Source organism: Apus apus, chromosome 19 (genome assembly GCF_020740795.1).
Source record: "Apus apus isolate bApuApu2 chromosome 19, bApuApu2.pri.cur, whole genome shotgun sequence".
In the NCBI taxonomy this organism is placed as follows: domain Eukaryota; kingdom Metazoa; phylum Chordata; class Aves; order Apodiformes; family Apodidae; genus Apus; species Apus apus.
The window spans coordinates 6,817,734-6,840,462 of NC_067300.1; the positions used below are offsets into that span (position 1 = coordinate 6,817,734).

Below are 22,729 nucleotides of genomic sequence, written 5' to 3' on the forward strand. Positions count from 1 at the left end.
TTCTTGTTGGGCATTAATCCTTTCATGATTGAAAAGAGAGGAAAATATGCCTAAGCTCTGTGTCACCTCTGAAAAGAGGGTTCCTGGCATCGTGGCTGCATCTAAAGGTGGGCTGGCTGCAGAGTGGGATGGGCTCCTGGTCCAAGGGTGAGCTCCAGCCTGGGTGGATTGCTGGGAATGATGCTCCTGGATCAACCTGTTTCTCTGGTCAGTCCTGATGCCTTGGCAGTGGAATTTGGTGCCCCTGAAGCCTTGGGGTTAGAAACAACCCTGCAAGTCACTTGACTGTTTAGGCTGGGCTCAAAACCATCCTCTTTGGGAGCTGAATGCTGCTCTGTTTTTTTGATGTTAGATCCAGCTGCTCCAGGGGTGCCTGCTCTGCCAGGACCTCTTTCCTCCCTGCAGGTGAGAAGGATGGCATCACCCCCAGGGCATGGAGCTGCCCATCAAGGAGCCACCAGGCTGAGCCCACCTCTGTCCCACCCTCTGGGTAAGCGCTGTGGGAAGCGCTGGCTTTTACTTCTAAGTAACCTACATAGAGGGTTAATGCACTTCAGTCAGTGCCTCGTTATATGTGTTCTTTTATCATGCTGCTCTGACCCTGTTCCTCTCCTCGACTTAAGAGCAGGGCCCAGGAGCAGGTTTCCTTTCCCTTCCAGCAGCAAATAGTGCCACTTTTCCCTCCATCACGACAAAGCCGGGGAATTACCTCACCCAACGTTACTCCAGAACGTTTTCCCCTTCCTCCCTCCCACCCTTCCCCCCAAATCCAGTGCAGGGTAAAATTGATCAGTGCATATTTATTGATGATTTGAACACTCAAAATAAACGAAAAGACTGGGGGGGGGGGAAGAAAAGATGTTGCCATAGAAACATCAATAAAGCTCCTGTCTGCTGCGTGAGGCGAACGCTGCACCTGCGTCCCCCAGACCGGTGTCTTTGGATGGGATGGGAGCTGAGAAGGATTGGAGCTGCGTTTGGGGTGCCTGGGGTGGAGGTGCTGGTCCCTAGCGTGGTCCCCCCCGGTGCAAGGTGGTTACCACAGCAGAGGTGCAGGGGAAGGAAAATGCCCTTCCTCTCCTTTGCCTGCGCAGCCGGCACTGTCCTTGTGCGAGGGTCAAATCCCGGCACCGTCTGTATCGCTGCAAATCCACATCCCTCCCGTTCTGCCTCCGTGGGGCTGGGACCCACACGGAGCTGCCCAGAGGAGCCTGCTCTTGCTCCTCCATGGTCCTGCCTGTCCCATGGCTGGTGTTTTCCTCCTCACCTCCAGCCTTCCTTCACACACAGCACCTGCTGCGAGAACAGCTCGCGCCAGCCCCAGTACCGCTCTATTAAGTGGTCTGTCTGCTTGATGGATATTACAATACACCTCTTGGAACCTGATTTTTTTTTTTCCTTTTTTTTTTTTCTTTTTTTCTCCTCCCCAGCCAAGTCCTGCCACGGTCTTTGATTTTGAGGTTGCAATTTAGCACTTGCAAATAATTGCCCTGCTTCATTTTTGCGCCTGCGATGAAATATTAGCAGTCGTTAGGTGTCTGACTTGCCGTTAGTGCCTGCGAGCCAGGTAGTTAGACTCTGATTACTAATATCTCTGCCTGCAGTGGCAGGCACAAAAGTGAGTGTTGTTGGCATTGGCAGAGCTAAATCTGCCCAAAGGAGGAGAAGGCAATGGCTGAAGAGGGGCTTGTCCTTCACAGCAGTGGCTGCGCTGGTTTTTGGGGCTAGCAATCAATTCCCCAAGCTGTGCTGTTTGCAGTGGAGGGGACTGGAGAGCAGGAGGACACTGAGCACTGTTAGTGGCCCCAGGTGGGTGCAGGAGTTCTTATTTCAGCCCCTCTGCACCCAAGTTTCTGCAGCTGGGAATTAGGTGGCGATGAGGCCAGGAGGGGGTTAGGAAGGACCAGGCTTTCAGGGTGATGTGACAGGGATGCTGAAGGTCAGTCATCACCATCTCACCCTTGCAAGGACTCTGGTGGCACCTGAGGATGGGTGTCAGGGCATGAGCAGGATGGAGGGACTGAAGCAGGACTGGTGATACCAGGGCTGGTTTCTGTGCTCCCACCAGGGATTTCTAAGGACGAGATTTTACTGAACCCAGCTGTTCTGGCCTGGTTTGCAGGCAGGAGCCAGCTCTTCTAAGTGGCATCTTGACACTAAGCAGAATTTACTGCCAGAAGGACTTTTCTGTAATAGGCAGGAGAGCTCTGAAGAATCTGCTCCTCCCTTACAGCCCTGCCCTGGCTGGTGGCTACAGGCAGTCCCCAGGGGACCGTCACCACCAGGACTACACAGCTGTAGCCCTTCAGCCCACCTACCTCCAGCTTTGGTGCCCATCCCTGCCTGTCCCGGGCTCCCATCCCTGCTCTGAGCCTGCACCCCAGTGCTGCAGACCCAGTGCAGGGCACTGGCACCGTGGTCCAGCAAAGGCTGTGTGTGACCAAGGAAGGGATATGGTGGCTTCTTTTTAAGGCGTCTTCCTCTTCTTCCATTGCACCGGCTGGGAGATCTGTGGCAGGGCTGCAAATGGAGCAAGCACCGTGTCCCCCCTCCCCAAGGCATTCCCAGCAACAACCCCCCTTCTGTCCGAGCAAACCCAGGTGAGATGGACGTGAAGGACGGGACGGAGCAACCCGTGGGAGGTGAGGGGGTCGAGTCCAGGCCTTCATCTCCCGAAGCGGAAGGTAAATCCCCCTTTTTTCCTGTTGTAGCCGTTGAGCTCCTCGGCCAGGTTCCCCAGGGTGCCGCTGCGCTTCTCCCCTCCCACCGGCAGCAGCTTGGAGCCCCCCCGCTGCTGCCCGCTGCCCTCCTTGCCGGAGCCCCGCAGCTCCCGGGCGATCCCCAGCAGCGTGCTCAGCTCCTGGTTCCCTCTCTGCTTGGTTCCTGCCCTCCAGCAGGGACCCGAGTCCTCAGCTGCCGCTGGCCAGCTGGCCTGGAGCAAGGTTCCTTCCCCAGGGTGTCCCACTAGCTCCTGGTGCTCGCTGGGGGGGAAGCAGGTCGCCAGGCTCAGGAGGAAGAGGCAGGACAGCGAGTAGGGTGCTCTCATCTGGGAGAAGCAGAGGAAAGGAAAGGCAGGTCGGTGAACCGCAGAGCACCCTCGGGCAGCGGCTGCAGAAGGGCTGCCCGGGGTAGGACACGTTCCCCGTCCCCGCAAACCAGCCCTGCCACCCCTCAGCCCGTGATTAACCCCCCACCAGCTCCCACTGCCCCTCCTGCACCCTCCAGCCCAGCACCTGGCTGCAGCAGGGGGGTACTGGGGGGCCGGAGCTCCCTCTGCCTCTCCCCTGCCTCCTTCAGAGCTGCTCCCCTTGCTCTTTAGCCATTCTGCACCCAGATTGCAGCCTGGCGGGTGCTCCCCTGGTTCTGCTGGGCGGGGGGTGGCTGTGGGGGCGGATTAGTCGGGAGGGCTGATGGTCTCGGGGCTGCCTGCTCTGCTCGGGCTCTGTGGGGAGGATCAAAGTGCATTCACTGGAGCCGGCCTTGTCTTCCCCGTGCCCAGGTCCTACCTGCAGTGCTGGGCTCATGGGAGTGCCGAGGAAGGTGCTGGACATCCAGCTTTATGGGGCTCAGAGGTGCCCCAGCAGCTGCAGGGTCTGCTGAGCAGGAGGGGGCATGGGCACCTGGGGTGACCTCGAGTGCAGGGAGGGCTGCTCTGCCTCCCCTTCCTCCCGCTGCAAAGGCTCCAAAGTGCAATTAATTTTTAAATTCTTAATTTTTATATATAAAAATATATTTTATTTGCTGCAGGTCTTGCTTTAAAAGCTACTCCTGGTGATGGGGGCCAAGTCGTCCACCCTGTGCACGCAGCGTGGGGTGCTGCTGAGAGTGCTCCTTGCTGCTGCACTGGACCCAGCTGAGCCCAAGCTCCTACCCACCCTCCCCAGCACCCCCCTGCCCCTCGGCTTTGCCTTGGGGTGCTCCCCACTTCATCCCCACCTCGCTGCTCTTCCATGCTCTATCCTTTTGCACCCAGTTGCCCTGCTGTGGAGCCGGGAGCGCATTCCCAGCACCAGCAATGGGTGCTGCTGCGTCCCATTCCGGGTGGGCACCCTGCCCACCGCCCACCTTCGCCTCCTCCCTGGCCGTGCCCATCGAGGCAGGGTGCAGAGCAGGCACACGGGAGAAGACGGACGGACGGAGGGAGGGATGGACAGAAGGCTGCAACTCACCTCTCCGCCTCGGGCGATGTCCCAGCGCCGCCGGCCCCGCTCTGTGCCGCCCCGTGCCCAGACTGAGCTGGCCAGCCCTCCCGCTGCCATTAAATACCCGCCGGCGCTAATTGCCGTGTCACCCCTCGAGCCTCGCAGGGCTGCGGCTGCGGAGCAGAGACTGGGATGCTGGTGGGGAGGGGGCTGGAGGGGGGGCCGGGGGCTGGCCCAGCCGCCACAATGGGAGCGCGGCACCACCGCTGATGAACACATCTCCTTCGTTTGCCACCTCATTTGGAGGAGAGGCTGGATGCCGGGCTGGAGCTGGCCTGGAGTCACCCGCAGCTGGTGGGGATGCTGGTGGGAGGGATGGTCTGGTCCAGGAGCACAAGTGTCCCCCACGCCCTTGGCTCATGGGTGGCTGTTGGGGGTCCCAGAGGTGTGTGTGAGCGTGGTGGGGGCACAGGAACCAGGAGAGACCCCTGCACCCCCAGAACTGCTCAGGGGTTGGCCTGAGGGCTTCCCCCACCGTTGGTCAGTGTATGGTGTCCAACCACTGGCACCCAGATGTTCCCTGCTCAGTCCATCCTGAGCTGGGGCAGGGGGCGGGCAGCAGGGAAGGGACCAGGGGCTCCACTCTGTGCTCTGCTCAGTAGCACAGGGTTGCCTCGGCACTGAGATCTGCCACCGTGAGGTCCCACAGTGCCTGGGTTTGGGCTGGAGCCCTGGGAAACCTCCACTGCCCTGTCCCTGCCCTGCTGGGTCCCCCCAGCCCTCCCTGACTCTTCTGCAGGGGGTTTGGGTGGCCAAATTTGGGCCACTTCCCAGGGATTCTGTGCTGTGAGCCTGGCACGGGTAAAGAGCCATCACAGCAGGAGCTGTGTTAACCCAGTGCTGTTCCTTTCACTGTCACCAGGGCAGGTTCCTTCAGTGATGTCCCCACACTGCTGGCACAGACACCAACACACCAGCTAACGATGAGTTCCTTTTATTAAGGAGTTTATAAAGTCCACATGAACAGCGCTGGACACCACGCACACACCACCTAGACTTCACGGCACTGCTACACACCACGGCCCGGCCCAGGGCTTCATCAGGAAGGTACGTGGCAGGTCCCAACTCCCCCACCAGCCAGCCCTGCCCACCCCTCTCCAGGGAGGTGTCACCACAGAGGGGTTTAGTCTAATCCAGGGCCGTGGAACCATGCGTGCTCCCACGGGAATAATCCTGGGATATCCTGCGTCTCTGCGTGGATTAAACACCATCTCGTGCAAGTCAAAACATGATTAGGGAGTCCTGGGTGACACGGGCAGTTACACAAGGGTGTGCTACCAACAAACTGCACGTACAATGTCCCCCCCCTGGCAGGGAAAAACACTGGTAGGGGGTTCCAGGGAGGGGATGAACCTTCCCACCCGGGGCACATGGTTCCTTCTGTATGCCTTTTTGTCCTGAAGGCAAGGGCTAGAAACCCAGCTACAGCTAATCCACTGGGAATAATGAACAAAAGGTAAAGACAGGCATTGTGCTCTCTGCCTGATATGGGACCCACTCCAGAGGGGTCTGATGGGGCAAAAGAAGCCCCTGGAGATCTGCCGGGGGGCTCCTGCTCTCATGCTGGCTGGGAAATGTCACCTCAAAGCTCCCTCCAATCCCATGGCTCCAGGAAGCCATCCTGGCTGGCTGCTCCAGGCAAGGTGGGTGGGGATGGAGTCGGTGCCTGCGCTAGGAGCTCATCCTCACCCAAGGGCTCCAAGGATTGTCTCTGGCAGAGGGGAAAGCTGAGGTGGTCCTCAGTGCGTCATTTGTCCCCAGTGCATCGTTTGTCCCCGTTTTCCTGGCAGGACAGACAGACAGAGACTTGCCCAGCAGGGAAAAGGGCTCATCCAGCACAGGGTTCAAGGGGGAGAAGGCTTAAAAAAAGAAGCACACAGGGAAGTACAAATCTGCTACAGCCATCAAGATGAGCCTTTGATCTCTCAGTGTCTTAAGCCCCCCTGGAAAGGGAGATGGTGGGATCGTTCCTCCCCTCCTCAGGCAGTCTGTCCATCCAACAGTGTTGCTCAGAGCCAGGGCCCTGCGTGGGGTTCTCTGCTTCCCATTGCTGCTGTAGCACAGGCAGAAAATAATGTAAAGAGTGGTTGAATCCCATCTGTCCCTGTTCCTATGCAGCCTCCTCAGTCTTGGTGTTATTTTTTTTAGACAAAATCCCCCATTTGAGTCTTTCCAGGGAGGCAGAGGAGTCCCATACCCCATGGAAGCTCCTCCTCAGGTTGGCTGGTTCAAGGCATCGCCTGCCACCAGTTATCAGGGCCCTGCAGATGCTAAGCCTCACTTGGGGCTTCTTTTTTGCAAAACCTTAATGGGATTTGAAGAAATGAAAGGCTTTGAATATCTGCAGGTGCTGAGCCAGAGTGTGGCTCATCTGGGTGGAAACGAATGCGAGTCCCTAGGCTGGGAGCGAGCGGAGGGGGCTCGCCGGGGGCACGCAGGCATGCTCTCCAGAGCCAGAGGTTTTGGGAACAGTCACAGCTTTTGGATGGCGAAAGTCTGATGTGAGTCTCTGTAGGTCTGGTGGGAAGGAGGAGCTGTGAAATGCAGGCAGAGCTGTGCTGGGAAGCAAACCTTCCTCACCTCCTCCTCCTCGCCGTGCTCCTCGTTTCCCCAGCACCACCAAAACATCTCTGTGCCATGCTCCCTTCTGGGTGTGTCCTTGCAGCACCCTGCCAGCTTGCTTTAGGATGTCCTGACCCACTGGGAGGCTCCAGAGGCCAGGACAGGGATAATGGGGATGGAGGGGGTTGTGGCTGTCCCTTTCCAGCTGCTTTGCTCTTGCAAGGGAAGAGACAAATGTTTACAGACTCGGAAGGAATAGGTCAGGCATCTGCAGGGGCTGCAACCCCACCCAGCCCTCCCCGTGCCCAGTAGCACCGTGGGGTGAGCTGGAAATGCAGAGCAGCAGCAGCCTAGTCCTGGGGGTGTCTGCAGGGCTTGGGGCACCCCACGGTAAATGTCCTCCAGTTCCTTGGCAGCTCAGCCAGCAGACGTGACCCGAGATGCCCGGGCTGCTGTATCCCTCCTTCCCTCCCTCCCATCAGCTCATTCCTTCCCATCCTGGCTGAATCCCATTGGGCACAGCTCCCCAGATCCCCGTGTCCTGCTGCCCTCTCTCCCACAGCCATGAGCACCACCCGTGGGTCCAGCTTTGGCCACGAGACCCATTTGGTCTGTCGGGGAGCCACAGCAGCAGGAGCAAAGATCTGGTGATTAACCTTCCTCCCCAGGGGTCCCTGGAAGATGGGCCAGCCCTTGGGGAAGATGGCAACTGGGGGGGCTAGGAGGGGGGGGAATGACAGAGCTGCAGGACAGTGGGGAAGGGCAGGGGCTGGGCACAGGGTAGGGGGGTCATGCCATCCAGCTAATTTTCCTCCCGGACAGGCCGGATCTTCATCTCAGTGAACTTGAGGGAGTACTGCCAGCCGGTCCAGGAAGACCACTCAATGCCATCGGCGTAGGAGCTGTGGTGGCCCTTGAGGTACTGCCCGTTGAGGTTGGAGGTGTGGCAGTTGCGGTACCACCAGGCGCCGTGGTAGAAAGCCGCGCAGTTGTTCTCCGAGTGGTCGTTGTCCAGGTCCTTGGTGGTGAACTTCATCCCATTGTGCTTCAGGAAGGAGTCACCTGCCGTGAAAGAAATGCCACGATGGGCCCTTCCTGCACCTCACCCTGCTCTTAGGCTGTCTCCCACAATGGGGGGCTCCCTTGGGCACCCCAATGGGGCTCCTTCAGTGATGTACAGGGCCCTTGGGGTCACCCACTTTCCAAATGCCCAACCTCTACCTCCCTGTGGATACAGGGACGCAGCCAGCACCTCCACCGCTGCTGGAGGAGATATCTCACACCCCACCGAGGGGATTTGGTGGCTGTGGGCTCCCCTTGCCCCCGTGGGTCCGTGTGTGTCCCCACATCCCACCACCCTACCTGCTGTCCCTGAGTAGTCGGCGATGGAGACGGGGTACCCGTCCTCCTCGGGGTCGACAGAGAAGAGCCCCACGCCGAAGCTGCCGTAGCGGGCGAAGGCGGTGCCGTTGTCGAAGTCCTCCAGGTCGATGCGGAGCTCGTAGCTGCCCTGCACTGTCAGCACGTGGATCCGCTTCAGCCCTGAGCAGAGGGAGGGGTGAGTGTGGGACCCCACGGGGAACAGGGTGGCCAGGGCTCCCTGGGGATGGGGTGCAGGGTGGGATGGGCATTGGTTCCCACCTCCGGTCCTTGCCCTGTTGTTGCGGCGTGGCTGAGGGCAGGTGCCCAGCTCGTGAGTAAACAGCCCTGTCACTTCCTTGTGTAGCCCCCTCCCCACCTGCCCAGGCTGCCACTCCTCATGGAGTTGAGGAACACTCACAGAGGTGAGTGCTGGCCAAGGGGAAGAGTCCAGTGCAGAGCCACAAAGTTGATTAAGGGAGTGGAACATCTCCCTGATGAGGAAAGGCTGAGGGAGCTGGGTCTAGATTGGAGAAGAAGACACTGAGGGGCAACCTCATCGATGTTTATAAATACGTTAGGGGTGAGTGTCAGGAGGACAGAGCCAGGCTTTTTTCAGTGATGTCCAGTGATAGGACAAGGGGCAGTGGGTGCAAACTGGAACACAGGAGGTTCCACGTAAACATCAGAAAAAAACTTAGTTCCTGTGAGAGTGACAGAGCCCTGGGCCAGGCTGCCCAGAGAGGCTGTGGAGTCTCCTTCTCTGGAGACATTCAAACCCGCCTGGACACGTTCCTGTGTGATGTGCTCTGGGTGACCCTGCTCTGGCAGGGGGGTTGGACTGGATAATCTTTTGAGGTCCCTCCCAACCCCTGAGATTCTGTGATTCTGTGATTGATTCTGTGTCTCGGGGTCTTTTCCTTTGCAAAGGAAACCCCTGAGCTCCTGAGGGGAGGCCCAGGCTTTGCCAGCCAGCCCAGGAGTGGGCACTGCCAGCCCCACGTACCCAACCAGTGCTCTCCTGTCAGCTTCCCAAAGCCATCCCGGTAGGCTTCCCAGCCGCGGAAAAAGTTCACCGAGCCATCCTCCCGCCGCTGAAACACCTGGGGAGGGACACACGGCAGTGTCAGTTGTGGGGGTACTCACAGCCCATGCTCCCCACCCTGCTGACCCCTCGTTAGACACAGACTAAGCCCTGTTTAACCCAGCAATTACACAGGGATGCTGGTGAGCTGGTCCCTTGGGAAATGCCATAGCAGATGAGTTGGTTCAGATAAAATGCATCACTGGCTTCTCCACCAGGAAAGGGGAGCAGAGCTCAGGAAACCCCCAGTAAGCTCCTGAAGGAAGGTGGCTGGTGCCATGGGAATGGTGGGCACCCTGCACCCGGCTCCAGGCTGTGAGCAGGAAACAGCCTGTGCTCTGCATGTGGGAGTGGAGGTACGGATGGACGGACGGATGGATGGCACGACTCAAGCTCTGTCCCTGCAGCACATACTGTCCAGGTCAGTCCAAACCATCCTGCAGGTTGTGGGACACTCAGTGCTGTGTAAAATCCCAGGTCCCTGTTCTCTCCTCCCGGTTATCAGGCATTCTTCCTGTGATGACCTCATTAGTCACCCCAGGGAAATTAAGTGTGGGATATTGACTGCCCTGACTCCTACTGAGTCCCTAGATCCCAGGCAGATCCCTGAGGCTCAGCACAGCTTTTCTCCTCCAAACTTTTTCCTTTTCCTCTCCCTCCTGCTCACCAGCATGGTGTGCCCTGTGCGCTTCATCCCCTTTCATCCATAGTTTCAGGTCTGACCATTTGAACTTAATTAAGCACCCCTGGATTAATTGCGTTAAACCTGGCTGAGCCAGCCTGCCAATGGCCACCAAATGCCACACTCCCATGGCCATGGTGGGTGCAGGATGGGGCACTCTGATTTAAGAAGCTCTGCCCCATGTGCTGGCAACCAAGGGGCCAGAGCACCCTGGTTTTGGGGCTGGGTTGAACCTCTAGGCCCATTCACCCTGATCTGGGTGTGCTGCTGAGCCAGGAGGCTGCCATCCTTTGCTTCACTGCAGGGATGCTCCTTCACAGCTTCCTGAACGTGCAGGGATTCATCCTGGCGTGCAGAGGAGGTGCAGTTTGTGAGCTTCAGGCTGGTTTGCCCTTCACCAGGCAGGCATTTTTGGGGCCGCGGGTTCCCGGCACAGGCTCCGGCAACGCTCCCCGGCGCGGCTCTGATCCTGCTGTACTTACCTTCTAGAATTAGAGCCTTAATTTTTATCCCAGCGTTGAGCGCTTGAGAAGCTGTGGTTAAGCCTGTTTAAGGGGGGTTTCATCAGGCTTGCAGGGAGAGGGGGATGGCGTGGCTGGACAGGGGCCCGAAGCTGGTTTTCCCCAGCTCCCGTTGGCTCCCGTGCTGCCAGGGCAGCGGAAGCGGCTCCGCTGCTCCTTCTTAATCGGCTTTGACCCGCGATTGTAAACAGGCCAATTGCCTGAGCAGCGCCCAGGGAAGCGTGTGGGACACGTCTCTGTTGGCTGAGCCTCAGCACAGCTCAGTGGTTGCTCAAGGTGCTGGAGGAGCCCTCGGTGCCTGCTGCCCACTGGGCTCAACCCCAGGGAGCTGGAAACCGGGCTGGCGGGTGCTGGAGGTTCTGTGTCCTCCCGGTTCTCCTGCTCCATCCTCATCATCTCTTGTGCACAGTCCCTCCTTGTGCTTCACTCATGCACCCACTGGGTGCAGGCAGGGATGTGGGAGCCTCCTCCTTGCCTCTTGCACTGGGATGCTGCGTGCACCTGCGACCTGCAGGCTCACAGCCCTGCCTTGCTCCTTTTCTCCTCATCAAATATGCATCACCCCCTCTTAAGCAAAAAGGATTTCCTTCCCTTCATCAAAGGCAAGGCTGAAATATTTATCTCCCCCTCTCTCTGCCTCCCCCGGACACGCTGAGCTCACAGGGCAGAGACAGGCTCCTGTGGAGGCGCCAACCCAGAAAAATGGGTTAAAACCAGAGAAAAGTGGGAGCAGCAGCCTGTGCTGCTGCAGTGAGGGAAGGTTCTGCAGGCCCAGTCTCACAGTGTCCCTCTGAGCCCCATCACAGCAAGGAGACCATCTTCAGGCTCTGCCATGGAGAAGACAAACTGGGAGCATCACAGGAATTGGTCTCTGGGAAGTGCCAATCCCATGTGGTCACCTGTGAGCACCTCAGCCAGCCCAGCAGTGCTGCCCATCCTGAGGACCCAGCAGCTCCTGCCTGTCCCCACCAGCAGAAGCATCTGGTCCCTGTTTGTGGCAACACATACATCACATCATTTGGAAACAGCACACGGTTCCTCTGGCTCATCTCACCCGCTGCCTTCAGCTTGTCCCAGCTCATGTGTAAATCCATCAGTGTCTGTTCAAAGCCCCCAGCCCTGCCAGGACCCCTCGGGTGGGTGATGAGCAGCTGGATGAAGCCATCCCTGTGAGCGTTCCCAGCACTGCAGGTGTCCATGAAGCTGGAAGCTGTCACTTAACATCACCATGGCTCTCGTCCTGCTGATGCAGCCTTTTCTTCTGCATCCTTCATCTTTCCCACCACTTCCCAAAACGCGCTGAACACGGAAAATGATGCTGGAGCTGTTGTGGCACCGTTGCTTGTGGAGATGCTGGTGCCAGGGGTGGTTGCTCCACTGGGCAGTGATGGAGGCTCAAGGGCACTGGGAGGAGCAGGGGGTGTTTGCAAAGACTTCTCAGGACCACAGGATGTGAAGAGGCAACTTTTTCAGGCCTCCTGGGAGGCCGAGCCTCCTCTGCCCTCCTTCACCCCATTATTACTCTAATAAAGAGCCAGAGGTGAGTGTAAAAGGGGGGGTGGGGGTCAGGCTGGGCAATGTCACAGCTGCAGCCCAGCAGGGCTGGAAGGCTCAGCTCAGCCCGGGGGGGTCACTGCAATTAAAGCAGGAGCTGAGCAGAGGATGTGGATGCTCCTGTCGGTACTGACCCAGACCTGTGCCACAGCCAGTGGCAAACGTGGTCCTGCAGGCAGGACTGAGCGGGGACACACAAAATGGTCCCAGGGATGTGCTGCCCCGGGCTGGATGTGGCTGCCACGGGGAGAGGTGGTGTTCTGCTGCCTTGCTCAGCCTTCCTGAGGAAGGGGATGGGGAACAACTGGGGTCCTGCCTCTGGCACGGGAACAGGGTGATGCTGCAGGTTTAGAGAGGTGCTGAGCAGCACCCGGGCAGCAATCCTGGCTGGGTTTCTCCCCGACGGGGCATCAGGGCAGCCCCGCTCCCGCGGGTCCCTAAGCCATCCGTGCAGGCTGAGGCTGAGCTCTGCAGCTCCCAGGCTTCCCAGTCAAAATTGATTCAGCTGCTGCCATCGCTTCCACCCACCCACCCACATGCAAATAAGCTCAAATGTCAGGAGCAGTCGCTCCAGAGGAGGAAGTGGGGGAGATTTCCCAACCGAGATGTTCAGCCGTGTCATGGTTGGTCTGGAGCCCAGGTGAGTCCCCACCCTGGGGACCCCATCCATGTCCCCAGCCCAATGGGAGATGGCTGAGACCATCCACCACCACCCTGGGGGGCTGGAGGAATGTTTTGGAGCCTGTGCTGCAGAGCAGCCCAAAGAAATGGGAGTGAGGGTTGAGCACCTTTGTTCTGCTCTGGCTCTGCCCATCTTGGGAATGAATGCTGGGATTTGCCTGCAGGTTTAACTCCTCTTCCCTCGTCCAGACAGGGCAGAGATGTGGTTGTCCCTGGCTGTGATGCTGCAGGCAACATCATGCTGGGCCTGCTGCTGGAGCCCACAATGCTGCTGGGTGTAAAATAATTTCCTTTACCCCCTCACCAGCCCAGCCGGGCCCTCCTGCCTGCAGCAGCTTTAAATAAGCCTCTGAGTGTCTGGCTAATCACCTTGGGCTGCTCTTCAGGCAGTGCTCAAGCAGGACTGGGGCTGGCAGAGGCTGTGCAGACTGTGCATTGGGTTTGCAAGGACCCTCCCCAACTTGGGGAAGAAGTGGGGTCCCCTCTTTTCCCTCTGTGAGCCCCCCAGGAGCTGAGGTCTCCACAGCTGCTCTGTGCCTCAGTTTCCCTGCTGGAGCTGCTGGTACCAAGCTGTGCATGACAGGTCACTCCTGCCTGGGGTGGGCTCTGGGCAGACTGAGGCTGAAGGGTCATCAGCCCCCCGAGGACAGGGGGGCTAAGCTCCCTCCTGGCACTGCTCAAAGCTGCTTAGGGGAATCAGATCATGGGGATTTGTTCTCTGGAGTGCCCAGCTGGAGGGGTGCTGGCCAGCTTGGCTCACCCAGCATGTCCTCAGGGGAGAGGCTGCCTGTCCCCCTGTCCCAGTAAGGCCCCCAGTCCCAGTGAGTCCCTTGCCCCCTCCCCAGAGCCACTTTCCCTGCACTACCAGCACCCTAAGCCATATTCTCCTTTGTAGGAGCTGCTCACACCCAAGGGGCTCCCTGGGCAAGGGGGGTCTCTGGAACTGGGGTTGCCAGCACCAGGTCCCCCCAGCTTCCCCACTCCTGCCCCATTGCTGTGGTTACAGGGCTGTTGCTGCCCCCATGGCAAAGTGAATCAGACAGGGGGGGTAGGAAGAGAGTGAATCAGAGAGGCACTGGAGGTGCCCCAGGCACCCCTGTGTAAGATGAGGTGAAATGGGCTGTGTTTGGGGTCCATCCTGAGCTCCAGCACCGGGACCATTTTCTCCATGGCACAACCACAGCTACACTGTGCCCCAGCTGGGCACCAGCCCTGCTGGGAGAGATGAACTCCAGCCATGGCATCCAACTGCCAGCCTGGAACCACCCTCCAGCTCCAGCCAAGCTCCCCATGCCCGGAGCAGGGCTGCTGGGCTCTGGCACAGGGCTCAGGCCAGAGGCATCAGGCACCTCTGCTGACATTGCCAGCATGGGTGATGGAGACAAGCCTGTTTGCTTGCCCAGGGCACCCTGTGCACAGCCAGACCCCATCAGCATTTATCCCCCCATCCCAGTGACACATCCAAGCAGCAAGGGTGATGTCTCCCGCCCCTGGCATCCTGGCATGGGGACAGCCAGTGGCTGGCAGTGGCATCACCCCGTGGCCCCAGCAGGGTGGCAGCTCACCGTCCAGCCGCCCCCGTCGGTCGTCATGTCGCAGTAGACCTGGAATCCAGAGGGATAGTGCGTGGGGAAGATGGAGTAAATCCCATCCTCTTGCTGTCCACTCACATAGATGTCAAAGCAGTCTCGGGGCCGGGAGCCTGCAGCGTGGCATTGGGATGGGGTGGGATGAGAGGGAAGCTGGTTAATTAATGATCTAATTTAATGTCTTGCCGTTTCTTTCAGGCACTTGGCCTTGCTGCCAGCTCTGGTTGGCAGCTTGGTGCTGCCTTGCTCTTTCCCTCCTCTCTCCCCCAATGCTCCGGGTAAGCAGTGCCTGAGGGGACACAGCCACCGTGGGGACCCCCCCAACAGCCAGCAGGGACAGGCCCCGTGTCCCCATGTGACAGCAAGGGCAGGCAGGGACCCAGCTGGGGAGGAGGGAGCCAGTGCCTGGAGGCAGCTGCAGGCAAAGTGTGGGCATGTGCTGGCAGCCCTGGGACAGCCTCCCTCAGCTTCATCTCACCCAAACGATGAGGAAAGTGACTGTTTATTCCGAGCCCTGTGCAGTGCTGCCCTCCACTCCCAAATGAGTGGGTCTGCAGGGCTATGAAGTGGCTTTTGTGCTGGCTTTGCGGGCTGGTTTCTGCACAACTGGGGGCCACAGGGTGAGAAACACCCCTTCTAGCACACAACTTGGCATCTCCCTTCCACTTCATCTCCTCCATCTCCTTGCCAGACCCCCTGCTGTATTAAATCTCTTCTCCAGGCTGGTTTCCCCCAGCTCAGGTAGTTTTCTCCCTCCCCTCTTTTTAGGCAGAGACCTGCTAAGAGCAGCCCCCAGGCACATCCTTCTCCCTGGGGATGGATGGGAACACGTCTCACCGTTGGAGCAGCCCCGTGGCCGTGCTCCTCTGGCCGGTGCTCGCTGCAGGTCGGCCTTGAGCCGGGGCCTGGCACCACCACGCTCCTTCTGCAGCGTGTCCAGGACGTCGCTGACGGAGCTCACCAGCCGAGCCATGTTGGTCTGGCTCTCCGAGAGCAGCTGTGGGCAGGAGACACGTGGAGGGACATGGAATTGTGGGTGAATATGGTTAAATCCCTCCCGTAACCCAGCACCTTGAGAAACCCTCCAGGAGGATGCTCTGCCTGCTCCCGTGGCTCCCTGCGTGTCTGTGGGCAGCAGCGCTCCCTGTCAGGGTACGGGCTGGTGGGGACCAGCTGGGGACATAAAAGCCACAGCAGATCCCATACAGCACCTCTGATGCTTTTTGGGTTCAGATAGCACCTATTGCCAAGGGGGCTAAGAAGTCCCCCAACTTGGGTGCGTCGGTGCCTCCTCCCCATGGGATAAAGAGCATCTCTGGGCGAGGGATGGATGGCAGAGGCGGCGGGAATAGCCGTGTCCTGAGGCAGCCACCAGCTCTCTGCCATCCCCCGAGGTGACCTGGGCTGGGTGACTGACACGGGGTGGCCACAGCAGAGCAGCAGGACAGGGACAAAAGTGAAGCAGCAGGGATCAAGCAGCTCTGGCCCGAAGGAGATAAGGACCAGGAGAGATGGGCATGGAGCTGAGAATCCAACCATGCCCTGGGTCTTGGTACAACACCCAGCAGATCCCTGGTGTGTCCAGGTAAGCATCACAACACGGCTCATCAGCTGGGAAGTTCTGGGACTGCAAATAAGGGGGGGCTGATTGCTGCATGAGCTGCTCTTGGGGTGGTCCTGTGCTGTGCTGAGCTCTGCTCAAAGCCCCCAGACTGAGCCCAAAGCCAGGAGACCCACAAGAAGGGCAGCTGCACACCCAGCTCACCAGCACCAGGGCAGTTTGGCAGCAAAACACAGGCTGGAGCTGAAGTTGTGCTTCCTAACTTGCAATCCCTAAGCAACCTCCTTAACCCTCAACTCCTTCTGCTGGAGGTTTGCCCTGGCTGCCATCAGCCATGCCCCTAGGGTGGGTTTGTCCCCAAGGAACACCGTGTGTGGCACTTCCAGCCCCAGCTCACCTGGATGAGCCTGCCCTGCTCTCCCTGCAGGGTGCTGAGCTCCTGCCCCATGGCGCTGTGCCCTTTCTTGAGGCTGTCGCAGTCAGCCCGCAGCTGCACAGCATGTGTCAGCAGCTTGGCCACCTCATCTGCCACGGTGACCAGCAGGGCCTTCTGCTGGCTCCTGGTGGCCTTGGCCTCGGCGTCGTGGTCGGTGACGGCGCGCAGCAGGGAGGTCTGCAGCCCCTCCAGGCGCCCCAGGGTCCCCGTCCCGTCGGGGCAGTTGGGGTCGATGAAGATGTTGATGCGGGAGCTGTCGGCTTTCTCGATGGTGACCAGAGCGTTGGCTTCCTCAGGGTTGGTGCTGATGACCGGGGGTGACTCGGTGACCGGCGTGTGGTAGTGGTTCATGAAGAGGATGGCCCCCGTCACCGTCACCGCCAGGAGCACGGCCACCGAGAGCAGGACGGTGCACAGGATGTACCCACAGCTCATCCTCTGCGGACAGAGAGGCAGACACTGTCGGGGACCCTTCGTCTGAGAGGTGGGTTCAAACCCTCATGGACTTTGGGGAGTCCAGCAAGGGGGGGAGGTGATGTTGGACACAAGGGTGATGGCAAAGGAGGAGACACAGGGACCCTGGGGAGCCCCTGCCAGGGACACTGGAAGCCACGAGTGAGGTCTTGGTGAGCAAAGCAGCTGAACCCGCTGGGGAGCTGGAGGTATGAAATGATCAAGAGAGGGAAGGCTGCTGGGTCCTGCCAGCATCACGGGTTTTATTGAGGGTGGGTGTACTCAGCTGGAGCAGCCCTGGCTCCCCAGGAGGTGCGTGTGGGGCTCCCTGGGCACAAATACAGGGAGAAAAAGGGAAAACACACCCCTTGTGGCCCCCCCCACCCCGAGCAGGGATGGTGGGGGAAGCAAGGAGGGAAGGCAGGGGGTGTCCCCAGCAGCAGGGAGGGAGGCTGAGGGTCAATGCTGGGGTCACACTGCCCTGAGCACCTTGAGGACTGCACCAGTTACCCTGTCCCCATCTCCTTTGCACCCTCACTGCCTGCTGGAGGGGCGTAGAGCTGCTCCCAAACCCTTGGACCTGTCCCAGAGCCTCCTAGCAAGGGGGAGTCCCTGTGAGAAAGGTCTCTGACCCCCTCCGCCCCCCTCTGAAAGCTTCACTGCTGCAGGGACCCATCGGCTCAGCCATGGGAGCTGCTCTCTGCACACCAAGAACCTTTTCTCCAAGAGCCTTTTCTGCTGGCAAAGCGTGAAGAGAGAGCGAGCTGCCACCTTGTCCCATCAGCCCCCGTCCCCCCGGGCCACCTCCTCTTCTCATTACACCTGCAGGGCAGAGGCTGTGATTTTCCCCTGACCCCAGCCACGGCTGTCACAAGGAATTGCAAGGCTGCCAGAAAACTGCAGATTCAGAGAGACAAAGACTATTTTCCCCAGAAACGAGGGGAAAATTGCTGCATCTGCAAAGATTTTCCAGGCCCTGTCCCCTCCTGTGCACATCTATCTGGAGTGACACCTTCCTTCAAGCACCCTTCGTTGCATTCATGTTCCTGCACCATTTGCATTAAGGTGACCCTGGCTGGGGTGGGACTGGCCAACCAGGGTCTAGGGGGGCTGTGGGTGCCCCATCAGCCACAGGGGATGTTCCAGGTGTCGTTGTTTCTTCCCAGCCCACAGAGTGAGGCTGGAGGAACAAATGGTGCTGGGCTGAATGAGAAGCCACCCCCCAGGGAGCTCCATCAGAGGCAGCCCCAGGCTCAGCGCCTCAGTGTGCATTAAAAGGAGATGTCAAAGGCAATAATGGGAGCTCTGGAAAGCAGAGGATCAAGGAGTTTGCCCTGTGTTTGTAGACAAGGAACCCTGCCTCCGAGGCACCTGGGAGCAGCAGGATGGTGGCAGGCAGAGGTGGGAGATGCCCATTGCTGACACCCTCACGTGGACACCCAGGACCCAGGCTCGACCTGACCCCTTGGCACCCGGTGAGCACGGAAGTGACAGGAGGGATGGCTGCCGACCAGAGGCCAAGCCCAAGTGGTTTGGGATCTGTTGGGGAGCAGGGACCTTGTCTCCGTGGCTGTCCTGGCCATTGCAGCACCTTCAGCTCCAGGGCTCTGCACCATCCCACCCCTGCATGCTGCTGCTCACCACTGTGCTGATGTCCCCAGCTTGAAATGTGCCTGCCAGGACACTCAGATGGGCTGTGACATCTGAGGGACCCGTCTGAGCGTCAAGGGTTTCAGGAGCAGAGCTGACAGCCCGTGCTCCACTCCTGCAGCCACACAAATCCCAACCAGGCTCTAAGGCACCAAAATCCTGCATCTGCAACCTGGGAGCTGCATCCAGCCCTTTTCCAGCCTTTGAGACCCTTCATTGCTCCCCTCTGGGGCAGGAACCGGGGGCAGAGCCCCCTCACAGGTGACCCCATCTGCTTGCGACCTGAGATGCCGTGGTGGCAGCTTCACGAGTCCCACGGCATTTTGCTGGCAGGTTGTGTTACCTGGCAACCTGCAGTGGGGAGAGGAGGGAAATGCTCAGCCAGCAGCACCAGCAACACTCCAAACTAGGGTGTGGGACCCCCTTAATTCCCCCAGTACAGCAGCCCTGCAGTTTCTTGCCCTGCAGACACCTCTGCCACAAGCTCCTGCCCACCATGACCATGGCCCTCATGGCTCTGTGGTTTCTGCCCTTCACTGCACAGCTTAAGGCTTCTGGATTTTCTTGCCAAGGCTTTCAGGCAGCCACAGGACATCTCCTTGCTGCCCATGTGGCAGCTGCCCTGGTTCTTAATGTTCCCCTAGGGACATCCATCAGGCTGGAGGTCCCAATGCCTCCAAATCATTCCTTCCTAGGGAGAATAGAAGCTGCAAGGCTGAGAGGTGCTTGGGATGAGCAGAGCTTCACTTGCAAACCTGCTCTGGAGCTGGATATGGAGCTTGGGAAGGAGCCCCAGGCAGGACCCATGGCACTGTTGCTTTGCCAGTGCCAAGCTGAGCTGGGCTCTCCATGCCCTGCACTGGCTCAGGAACATCTCTGTCCTTAGCCACTGTGCCCCACGGGAGCCAGGTGCTCCAGCCACACCAAGTGTCTCCCAGCTTCCTCAGCCAGACCAACAGGCACTGGGCATGGGAGACAGCAGCTCCAGCATTGCCAGGAGTGAAGAACATGAGCCAGCTCGTGCTCAGAGGTGGGCTTGGCCCCTGGGGAGCATGGATGGGGAGCAGTGGCTGAAGACGCTGAGCTCTGCTGTGGGAGATGCTCTTTGAGGGGGAGATGCCCTTTGCTCCTGCCAAAGCTGCTGCTCTTTGCCAGCTCACCAGGCAAGCTCTGGGCTATGGGGTGTAGGACAGCAGTCACTGCAGCCCTGGGTGCTCTGCCTCCAAGCCCTGCCCTCTGTCAGGCATGAACCAGGACTCTGGTTGTGCTTCTGAGGCAGGGGGACACTGTGGTTTGCTTCGCCCAGGCTCAGCTGCTGGGGCAAAACTCTAATCCAGGTAACCCCACTTTACTGCTGGGGTCCACCAGCCCTGAAGGACCCTCAGGACAGCAGGGACCAGTCCTGTCCCCCCTTCAAGCCTCATTGCTCACTCCAGAGCTGCTCAGGCAGCTCAGTTTGCATCCCAGTCGTTCTGCCTCTGTCCCTCTCCACCCTCCCTGCCTGCTCAGCTCTGCTGGGGCTCAGTGTGTGCGGGGCTGCAGCCCCTGTCCCTGCTCGCCCTGGGGCAGGGGCTGCACCCCAACCCCTCCCCTCCTGCACCCTGCTGCTGCTCCCGGAGCCTAACGCTGCACTTTGCTCGCTCCCCGCAGGCTGATGAACTGAATCCCACTCCTGTTACAGCTCTCCTCCTTCATCCAAAGCCTGCCTGAGACTGCTCCTGCAGCGCGGCTCGGGGAAAAGAAGGCTGGAGAGCGCAGCGGAGCCGGTGGGTGAGCGCACACAGGCGGGCTGGGATGGGTTTTCACTGAAGCTTACTGGGAGCCCAGCGCCGGCTGCACCGCACACTCTGTGCCTCCTTTGCAACCCCCCGCGTCAACCAGCGGCTCCAGGCTGTGTTGTCCAGCCCCATACGGGGCTGTGGGGCTGGAGCCATCCTGCCATGGGGGTGATAAAGCCAACTGGGTAGTGCAGCCCAGCTCCAGCTGGATCACGCTGCTTGGACCCCAGCGTGGAGGTGCCGGGTGCCAGCTCTGCTGGGAAGGGGAGAGGAGAGTGAGGTTCCTCTCTCGGGGTGGGGAGGAGGTATGGGGCCTCCTGTGCAATCTTGGGTTGTGCAGCCCCTCTCCAGTGAGGCAAGGAAGCTGTTCCAGCACGGATGAGCTGACCGAGGGGAAGAGGGCTGGGAGAAGGGTGTGCAGGAGGGAGAAGTCAGGCAGAAATCCCTTTCCTGCATCTCTGCAGGTGAAAGGGGGACAGGGAAGCAGCAGACCTGGGGAGATGAGTGGGACCCATGGCAAGTAGGTCTCACCACTGGGGCCGGCTGCTGCCCCCCATCCTTGCCCAGCCCTGGGGTGCAGAGGGAGAAGATGGGCACTGCCAGCTCTTGGCTCACGAGCTCCAAGGCTTTCTCCCTGCTGGCCCCAGGCACACTCGCCCATACTCCAGACCCCTTCCCACCCAGAGTGCCAGCAGGGCACCCACATGCCCTGGCCATGCAGCCATGCCTGCTCTAGCACACTTGGTGACCCGAGGCTGGGCAGGTGGCCACTGCCTGTGTGCTGGGCTGGAGGAGCTGGCACACGTGTAGCAGGTTGTGCAAACAGGCTCTGGCACGTGCTGGTCACCCGCACCTCGCTGCAGGCTCTGCCACTGTGCCCCGCCACAACGGCCCCTAAAAGCAATGGGCGGGGGGGGTTCCTGGGGGATAAGAGAGGGCCAGGCAGCCAGGAGTCCCCCAGCCAAGAGCGCTGGCTCTGGCTGCAGCAGGAGCCAAGGTACAGAATCCCCGGTACAGGGTTATTGAAGCAGTTAACGTGCAGTGGTTCCTCAGAGCCGTGTGTGGCAGCCCCGGAGCATCTCGCGCTGCCCGGCCGAGGGGCAACCCCGGCGCTGGAGGGTGAGGGGACACTGGCTGCAAGTGAATGAACTCGGTAATTGAGAGGGGGGGGGTGAGAGGAGGCAGCCCGGGGGGCTCCGCAGGGGTAGGGACCCCGGGGGTGCAGCTAACTCCGCCGGGCTGCGCTGGGAGAAAAGCTCGCCGGAGGGAGGACGCGGGGTGGGCTTCGGTGGGACCCTTGACCGGCGCCTGCCCCGCTGCTCCCCGTTGCCCCTCGGCCGCCCACCGCCCGGTACCTGCGATTTCTCCTGCTGCCCGTCCTCAAGTTGCGAGGCTCCTCCCATGGTTTTCCAGCGCTCGTTCCCCATCGCGCCGCAACTTCCAGCCCAAGTGGCCAGACCTGCCCGCCCCCAGACCCCCACCCCGGCAGCGCAGCCCCCGGCCCGCCCGACTGGCCGCGGCGGGAGAACGGGCGGCGGCGGCGGCGGAGGAGGAGGAGGAAGAGGAGGAGGGAGGAAGAGGAGGGAGGGAGGACATGGGCACGGACACGGGGGTGGATCTTCTGTCCCGCCCGCCCCGCTCCCCTCGCCCGCTTGCCCCTGACACGGGGGCTCTTCCCGCTGTCCTCCCGCCCCCGGCTGTGCCCGCCCTCCTGGGGTCTTCCCGCTCCGGGAACACTGCCCGGACATGCCCTAGGGATTCTCTCCGGCACCCCCAGCACTGCCCTGCGCCCCCCCACGGCCGCACCAGAGGCTCCGGAGTCACTCCGGATCCGAGTTGCCCCCCCTTCTGCCTCGCAGCTGCCCAGATGTGGAAGCACAGCTGGAGGAGCGGCAGCAGGTAAGGCAGGGGTTCATGCCTGCGGGTCCAGGGGTGTTACCGGGGACTGGGGGCAGCGAGGGGGATGGGGGTGCCCCGGGGACCCTCTCACCTCCTTTCCAAGGTCCAGCCCCCCATGCTGACAGGGCTCAGTCCCACCAGTGGGCAGGAATGGGCGTGTGGGGGGGGTGTCATTGCCATCACCCCCCAAACCTTTGTGCCCATGGGTAGCCAAAGTGCTGATGTCTCTCAGTAACACCCAGCACACGGTGGGGAAGCTGGTGCTGGCTGAGGGGGGGGGGAGACAGCAGCTAGACTCTCCCCTGGCACACGGGGTCGCACCGATGCCTGCTGAAGCATCATTTGCCCAAATCCCAGCGTTCCCAGCCCAAAGCAGCGCTGCGGGCCCGGGGTGCCACCAGCCGCCCCCGCACGAGTCCCTCCCCGGCCTGATTTACCGCCACCTTCCCGGGCCTGGATGTGGTTTTCTTTACTGTGGATGTGGTTTTCTTTACCGTACCTTTGCGGCACCTCCCTTAAATCTTTTATGTGCCTGTTGTCTGACCTGCGGGCAGGAGCGTTGCTAAGAGGTTCAGAGGAAAATCGTGAGAGCAGCGATGGCTCAGCACGGCCTTAATCCGGCCGGGGGGAGGCTGAGTTACCTCTCAATGCCGATAACCCCCCCCAGCAAACCCCCCCAGGGAGGTTCCTGCAGTCTCCCTGCAGACTTCTGGGGATG

General features: G+C 60.1%; 1 protein-coding gene across 2 annotated transcripts; it reads right to left on the reverse strand.

The window, feature by feature from the left end:
• Nucleotides 1-2,655: 2,655 nt before the first annotated feature.
• Nucleotides 2,656-21,612, reverse strand: FIBCD1 (fibrinogen C domain containing 1). 2 transcript variants are annotated; one of them, XM_051636887.1, is made up of 7 exons: nucleotides 21,468-21,612; nucleotides 16,193-16,669; nucleotides 15,072-15,231; nucleotides 14,211-14,347; nucleotides 9,130-9,226; nucleotides 8,127-8,306; nucleotides 5,065-7,826 (listed from the first exon to the last, which is right to left on the reverse strand). In XM_051636887.1, exons 1-7 carry the CDS (start codon nucleotides 21,537-21,539, stop codon nucleotides 7,567-7,569), a joined length of 1,383 nt encoding a protein of 460 aa, XP_051492847.1. In that variant the 5' UTR covers nucleotides 21,540-21,612; the 3' UTR covers nucleotides 5,065-7,566. The 2 variants fall into 2 exon arrangements, with proteins under 2 accessions (XP_051492850.1, XP_051492847.1); XM_051636890.1 differs by lacking the exons at nucleotides 5,065-7,826; nucleotides 8,127-8,306; nucleotides 9,130-9,226 and adding an exon at nucleotides 2,656-3,046 and having other exon boundaries at nucleotides 21,468-21,570.
• Between the last annotated feature and the right edge of the window lie 1,117 nt (nucleotides 21,613-22,729).

What these genes read in the sequence shown, in the direction of transcription:
- FIBCD1 (XM_051636887.1), bottom strand. Translation starts at nt 21,539, where the DNA reads ATGGGGAACGAGCGCTGGAAAACCATGGGAGGAGCCTCGCAACTTGAG. An exon ending in AGCAGGGCAGGCTCATCCAG is followed by an intron (nt 15,232 to 16,192) that starts GTGAGCTGGGGC and finishes TCCTGCCCACAG; the next exon opens with CTGCTCTCGGAGAGCCAGAC. An exon ending in GCCACGGGGCTGCTCCAACG is followed by an intron (nt 14,348 to 15,071) that starts GTGAGACGTGTT and finishes GCCACGCTGCAG; the next exon opens with GCTCCCGGCCCCGAGACTGC.